The 7,082-nt window shown below is 52.8% G+C and overlaps 1 protein-coding gene and 1 pseudogene across 1 annotated transcript in view; both read left to right on the top strand.

Annotated features, from left to right (window-relative positions):
• The first annotated feature begins 1,517 nt into the window (after positions 1-1,517).
• LOC110293720 lies at positions 1,518-2,184 on the top strand (annotated as a pseudogene).
• A 4,179-nt stretch (positions 2,185-6,363) lies between these two features.
• Espn (espin) overlaps positions 6,364-7,082 on the top strand; it is a 32,036-nt gene continuing 31,317 nt past the window's right edge. The window contains exon 1 of the mRNA XM_021160971.1: positions 6,364-6,824. Coding sequence (XP_021016630.1) covers positions 6,531-6,824 — 294 coding nt within the window. The 5' untranslated portion in view covers positions 6,364-6,530. The remainder of the gene's footprint in view (positions 6,825-7,082) is intronic.

Raw genomic sequence — 7,082 nt, 5'->3', positions numbered from 1 at the left:
TTGTGAGCCACCATGTGGTTGCTGGGATTTGAACTCTGGACCTTCGGAAGAGCAGTCGGGTGCTCTTACCCACTGAGCCATCTCACCAGCCCTCATTTCATTTTCAACTGGCTCTGGACTCCAGATTCCACCTGTGGGACAGACGAAGGTCACATGACAGACGAGTGGGGGCGGTCCTGGGTGTGTGCCCCGGCTGCTCCTCTGAGCCCCAGCGGGCCCAGACACGCCTCCACAACGCGTGGCCGTTGCTGCTGCAAACTGGCAGGCGTCCCCCCCGCCCATCTGCTGCGGGCTCCCCTCCCTGGGTCGGCTGGCAGGGCAACGGCTACCTCCACGGACCCTGTTGCAATTTTGGGACAGTCTTGGGCTCCGAAGGCGAGACCTGAACAACCAGAGCCAGTAGGAGGCGCTCCAGGGGCGGAGCCAGGGAGGGCTCTGTCCAGGGTACTGGGAGGACCCTCTCCCTCCTGCCATCGAGCCCCATTCCCTTCACTAACCCCAAATTCCTGGAAGGGCTCCCTCGGCAGACATTCGGAAACAGTGGAACCAGTGTACCAGGGAAGGGGCCCAGGGCAGCCTGGACAGGAGCGCTCAGCCCTATTTCTCTCTGTGGCATGCAAGAACCCCCAGTACAACCGCCAAGGAGTTACTTTGTGCAAGCTCTGAACTCGCTGTTTTCGGCCTTCGCTTCCTCATTTCCACCAACCCAACAGTCCTAACTATGAGGATTTGTCGCAGCAGGCCTTGGGGCTGCCTGATTCCCCCCACAGTCGAGTCTAGCATGCCTGTGGGCTAGCCTCTCAATACGTAGACCAGGCCAGTTTCGAATTCACAAAGAGCAGCCAACCTCTGCCTCCCGAGTGCTGGGATTAAAGGAGTGTGCTACCATTCTCAGTCATTAATTATCTTTTAAGAGCTGAAAGAGGAGTTTACAGGGCTCAGTGCTGAAAAGCAAGTATTGCTCTTGCAGAGAACCTGCGTTTCAGATCGGATTGCACATAACTACCTACAACTCCAGGTCTGGGGCATCTGGCGCCCCCTTCTGGACTTCTCAGGCATGGCAGTCATATGCACAAATTCACACACGGACAAAAAATAGTTAAAAAACACAGTTAAAAATAAAAGTGAATTTTCATTTTTAAAAAAGAACTATGTAGCCTGATAAAAGTGGTGGCACATGCTTTTAATCCCAGCACTTGAGAAGCAGGAGCAGGTGGATCTTGGAATTTGAGGCCAGCCTGGTCTACATGGTGAGTTCCAGGACAGCCAAGGCTACAGAGAGAAACCCTGTCTGGGGATGGAGGGGCTGTGTGGGTCCCTTGCCCAGCCAACTCAGTCCAGTGTCCCCAAGCCCACCCTACACTGATCAAAGGCTGCTCGTAGCCCCTAGGGTGAATGTGGAAACATTCCTTCCCAGGGTTTCCACTATTTGAAGGCCCAATGGCATGTGACCAGAAAGGCTCCTGACAGACACTGTCCCTCCTCAGCGCCACCTGAGCGCCCGGCCCGACCCTGCCATGGGGTGCTGCTATAGCAGCAAAAACGAGGACTCGAACCAGGGTCGGGAAGAGAGGAAGCTGTTGCTGGACCCCAGTAACACCCCTACCAAAGCCCCTCAATGGAGCCGAGCCCAACTACCATAGCCTACCTTCAGCTCGCACAGATAAGCAGGCCCTGTTTTCCTCCATCCTTGCCAAGACAGCTAGCAACATCATTGATGTGTCTGCCACAGACTCCCAGGGCATGGAACAGCATGAGTACATGGACCGGGCAAGGCAGTACAGTACCCGCTTGGCTGTGCTTAGCAGCAGTCTGACCCATTGGAAGAAGCTACCACCGCTGTCATCTCTCACCAGCCAGCCCCACCAAGTGCTGGCCAGCGAGCCTATCCCTGTCTCTGACTTGCAGCAGGTCTCCGGGATAGCTGTGTATGCCTATAGTGCAGTTTCTCAGATCTGCGTGGATGCGAAAGAAGAGCTGGTTGTACAGTTTGGGATCCCATGAAGAGAGGGGCCCTAGGACAGCTCTTCCCTCATCTTCACCCGGTCTCCACCCCACCTCTTCTGACCCCCAGCCTCTCTGTGGCTTTCTACAGTACCTAACCTGCTACTAATCACGGAGAAGAATGTGGAGGGAAAGAATAAGGCTGGAGGCCGGAGCAAGTGAGGACTAAGCAAGGGAAGGGAGGACTGACTGCCATCGGTCTTCATGCTCTGGTTAGGGTGAGGCTGGGGCCAAGAGGACAGGGCCTGGCAGATCTTCAGTCATTGGGAAGATGGAGATACCACTGCAGGAGTGAACACCGGGAGACGGAGGAGATCCTTTCCCACCCTTTCTCTTGGCCTCTGATTCACTCCTGTCCCCGTCCCTGACTTGGTGTTCATAGGCACCTCACTGGGGATTATGATCAGGGTCTAGATGAGCTTGAGTCTGAATTGAGTTTGTATTTCTAGCACCCTGGGTTTTTACATGTTTGCTCTTTTTGTTTTTTGTTTGTCACCCCTCAATAAAGAAAGTATATTCAAAAAAAAAAAAAAAAGGCCCAAGGGCAGAAAGCAAACTCTCCCTGTGCTACACCAGATACCTCAATTTTAAGTCTCTATAATTTTAAGTCAATTTTAAGTCCCACCCCCACTATAAAGGATTTTTTTTTTTTTCGAGAAAGGGTTTCTCTGTATAGCCCTGGCTGTCCTGGAACTCACTTTGGCCTCAAACTCAGAAATCTGCCTGCCTCCGCCTCCTGAGTGCTGGGATTAAAGGCGTGTGCCACCACACCCCGCAAAGGATTTTAACCTAGGTAATGCACCCCTCTCTTCAACCAAAGGATTCTGGGAGTTTGCTAGGGATCTGGAAGACGGAGTTCTTTAGAAGCAGGAGAACCTGGATGAGGTAGTAGGGTGTTCAGAAAGTGGGGCTCAGGCTCTAGGGGATCTAGGGTGATCTTCAGTACCATGGGGACATGCTCTACCCCTGGTCCTTCCTAGGGTACTGAGAAAGGTACCAGTCCTTGGCCATGGGAGATGCCTGAGAAGTAATTTTCACCCAGCTTGGAAGTAAGGGCATTGATGCGTCCAGCAGAAGGAGGTAAGAAGAGACCCTCAGAGGAGAGGAGGGAGGCCCGAAGCTCACTCCTGGAGGGGGCAGAGACAGAGGGGAGTTCCCAGAAGAGAAAAATCCACCCTGGGATGTAGAGGAAGGAAGTACCCTGGACGGTCATGTTTGTCTCTTCTCATCTGTGTCACCTTAAGCTTAAAAAAAGACCATGTGAGGGCTGGAGAGATGGCTCAGTGGTAAGGAGCACTGACTGCTCTTCCAGAAGTCCTGAGTTCAATTCCCAGCAACAACCACATGGTGGCTCACAACCATCTGTAATGGGATCTGATGCCCTCTTCTGGTGTGTCTGAAGCCAGTTACAGTATACTCATATAAATTAACTAACTAAATAAATAAATTTAAAAAAAAAAAAAAAGACTGTGAAATGGCTTGTCGGGTAAGGGCACCACCCACTAACCTGTTGACCTGAGTTCAATCCCCAGGATATACTTAGTGGAAGGAGAGAACCAACTCTCACAAGCTGTCCTCTGACATCCAAGAGCATTGTAACACACACACACACACACACGCACACCACAAAACAAACCACTCATGCCTCTGTTTCCACAGCTATAAAATGAGAGTTGGACCCCTCTGAAGGTGGTTCTTGCCTGTGATGCTAGCATCATACGGAAGGAATAGGATGAGCCTGAGATGCTAGCAAGTTCAAGGCCAGCTACTGAAAAAAAACAAAAACAAAATCAAAAAACAAAAGACCAAAACGAAACAAAAACATCCTTAAGGATTAACTATTTGCATGAAGAGCCTGGCACCCACCATGCCTGGGTAGTGGTAAGGGTTTTATACTGTGTCTCTGATGACAGGGCCCTTTAGGACTGCTGGAAAAAGGACTGGGTGGAGTAGAAGAGTCAGATAGGGAGGACAGACAGCTGAAAGGGCCTGGCTCCCAGTCTGAATATTAGCTGTGTCCTCGGGAATCTGAGAGGTCGGTCAGCCAGGATGTGTAGTAACACCTGTCTCATGTCCTTGTCCCTGGCCGAGTTGGTACCGACTCAGAGGCATTTGACAAAGGAGCCATACATTAAAAAAACAAAAACAGGGCTGGTGAGATGGCTCAGTGGGTAAGAGCACCCGACTACTCTTCCGAAGGTCCAGAGTTCAAACCCCAGCAACCACATGGTGGCTCACAACCATCCGTAACGAGATCTGGCGCCCTCTTCTGGAGTGTCTGAAGACAGCTACAGTGTACTTACATATAATAAATAAATAAATCTTTAAAAAAAAAAAACAAAAACAAAAACAATAAACAAACAAACAAAAAACCACGCAAAGTGTCAAGGCACCAACTTTGTAGGGTGGAAGAATTTCAAGACTTCTGTCACAAAGGAGGAGCTACAGGGGAGTAGAAGCCAGGTCCAGCATCTAAGTTTGGTTCCCTGACACTTATTGGTCTTAAGGGGCACCTGCCTGTTGGGGTATGCTAATGTACTTAATTCAAAAAGCACAGAGCGGCAGCAAAGCTATGGCACTGTGACGAATCTGGAAACCTCTGAAAAGAAACTACAGGTCCCAGTAACCGCAGGTCCTATAGAGGAATGAGGCCTTACCAGCTAGGCGGAAGTGGTTGGAAACTCAACTGAGCATGCTGCGAACAGCGACGAAGTTTGAGCTCACCCGGGAGCTCAGGCGGCCACCGTGCATGGCGCCACCATGTGGTGAAAACGGGAATGGTATCTGAGACCGCCCCGAGACCCACTCTAAGATGCTGCGTTCTGCAAACAGCTTCCGTTTCCAACATTTCCAGCACGGCCCTGGCTGGTAGGAGCTAGGCAGTGATGGAAACAACGCCCGGGGAGTGGGGCTGGGTTCTGCCTGACCTCCGCTGTGCGTGGGAGACGAGGAGGAAGAACGCGAGCAGTTTCAAGGTTGCCCGATATGCTTGCTGCGCTCCCACAGCTCGCACAACCCCTCCTTTCCGGGAGCCTCTGCTTCGGCCCAGCAGGCCTTGCCTCCTTCAGCTCCCATAACCTGTTTCCAGCTATGCCCTTTAAGGTAGTTTGACCCTAGTGCTTACCTGCCTGGACCCTCCAGCACTTCCCAGGGTCCTTGCTCACAATAGCGATTCTTTGGACAAAGGCACTGGAGCGTCTCTCCAATAGCCTCCAGCCCTCACATCCTCCATTTCTGGTCCTTAGTTTGGCAGGCCCAGGCCTTCAAGTCCACTCCCCACCACCACCACCACACACACACACACACACACACACACACCAACCTGGGTAATCAAAGTCTTTCGCACCCTGGTCCAAACAGTTCTAAGTCCTAACTTCCTTTTACTTAAGAAAGAAATAGATCATATGAGTTTTGAGGGTCCCCCCCCTCTAATCATTGTGTTTATTTACTTGGGGGCCATTGCTACACTGTGCATGTGGAGGTAGAAGTCAACTTTCGGGAGCTCGGGCTCTCCTTCCATCATGAGGGTCCCTGGGATAGAACTCAGGTTGTTAGGCTTGGCAGCAAGCCCCTTTACCCAATCATTTTGCTGACTCCCTCCTTACTTTCTCTTTCTGCCTTCTCCCGTCTCCCATCTTTTTCTTGGGTCTAGACTCTGTACTCTAGAGGAACCTTGAAGTCCTGAGCATGGGCGCTGTTGCATTCTGCACTTGGTGGGACTTTTTAAACTTCTGGGCAGTGGCGTCTAGTTCCCTGGCCTTGAATGTCCCTTCTTACCACCAGACCAAGCACCGGGCACCTTTTTGATGCCTGTGACAAAATATTTTCTTTCTTTCTTTTTTAAAATAATTTATTTATTTCATGTATGTGAGTACATTGTTGCTGTCTTCAGACACACAGGAAGAGGGCATTGGATCCCCATTATACATAGCTGTGTGCCACCATGTGGTTGCTGGGAATTGAACTCAGGACCTTGGGAAGAGCAGTCAGTGCTCTTTCATCGCTGAGCCATCTCTCCAGCCCGACAAAATATTTTCTATCTCCCATTTGCCAGGTTCTAGTGACATTTGTCTCTCCTTGTAATTGCCGTCACTTGCTGGCTTGTGTCCCCAGCACCTAAAACAAAGCATAGAGGTCACTGGACAGCTGAATGAACGGGTCTGTGTTTGGAGGGTACTAGAATCCTATTCAGTTTTTGTGCGCAGCAAATTAGAAAAGTGCGTACCAACCCTTGCTGGCCGCCAGGGATAGGGGAGGGCTCAGGGCAGGGGAGGCGGGGCAGAGAGGAGGCGGGGCGGGGGCGGGACCCAGGCTTAAGTGGGCACTCTTCGGGGTCCCCGCCCCAGAGCGCAGCAGAGCTGGAGTTGAGTCCCCGGGATCGCAGAGCCGGCTGGCAGCCTCTCTGCATCCCGGGTCCGCACTCCTCCGACGGCTGCACCGCGGGGCTGCTCCTGGAGCCTGGGACCACCCGCATGACGCCCCGGGGAGCCCACTGAGCGCCGGATCGCGGCGCCGAGGGCGACACCATGGCCCTGGAGCAGGCGCTGCAGGCGGCACGGCGGGGCGACCTGGACGTGCTGAGGTCCCTGCACGCCGCCGGCCTGCTGGGGCCTTCTCTGCGCGACTCGCTAGACGCCCTACCGGTGCACCATGCAGCCCGCTCAGGCAAGCTGCACTGTCTGCGCTACTTGGTGGAGGAGGTTGCCCTCCCAGCCGTGTCCCGCGCGCGCAACGGCGCCACACCAGCCCATGACGCCGCCGCCACAGGCTACCTCTCTTGCCTGCAGTGGCTGCTCACACAGGGTGGCTGCAGGGTGCAGGTGAGTCCACTCTAAGAGACAGTTTGGGCCCAAAGGACTCCAGCCCTCCTGCGGCTCAAAGACGGGTGGAATAGACATGGTCGTGGCTAAGCTGAGCCTTGTGCTCTTTCCAAAAGGCTTTAGATAAAGTGGGCCCCTGACCAGCACTCGGGAGGCAGAGGCAGGCGGATTTCTGAGTTCGAGGCTAGCCTGGTCTACAAAGTGAGTTCCAGGACAGCCAGGGCTATACAGAGAAACCCTGTCTCGAAAAACCAAAAA

This window comes from Mus caroli, chromosome 4 (genome assembly GCF_900094665.2).
Source record: "Mus caroli chromosome 4, CAROLI_EIJ_v1.1, whole genome shotgun sequence".
Classification (NCBI taxonomy): domain Eukaryota; kingdom Metazoa; phylum Chordata; class Mammalia; order Rodentia; family Muridae; genus Mus; species Mus caroli.
Note: the sequence above shows the minus strand (reverse complement) of the source record. Positions and strands in the feature narration are given on the sequence as shown.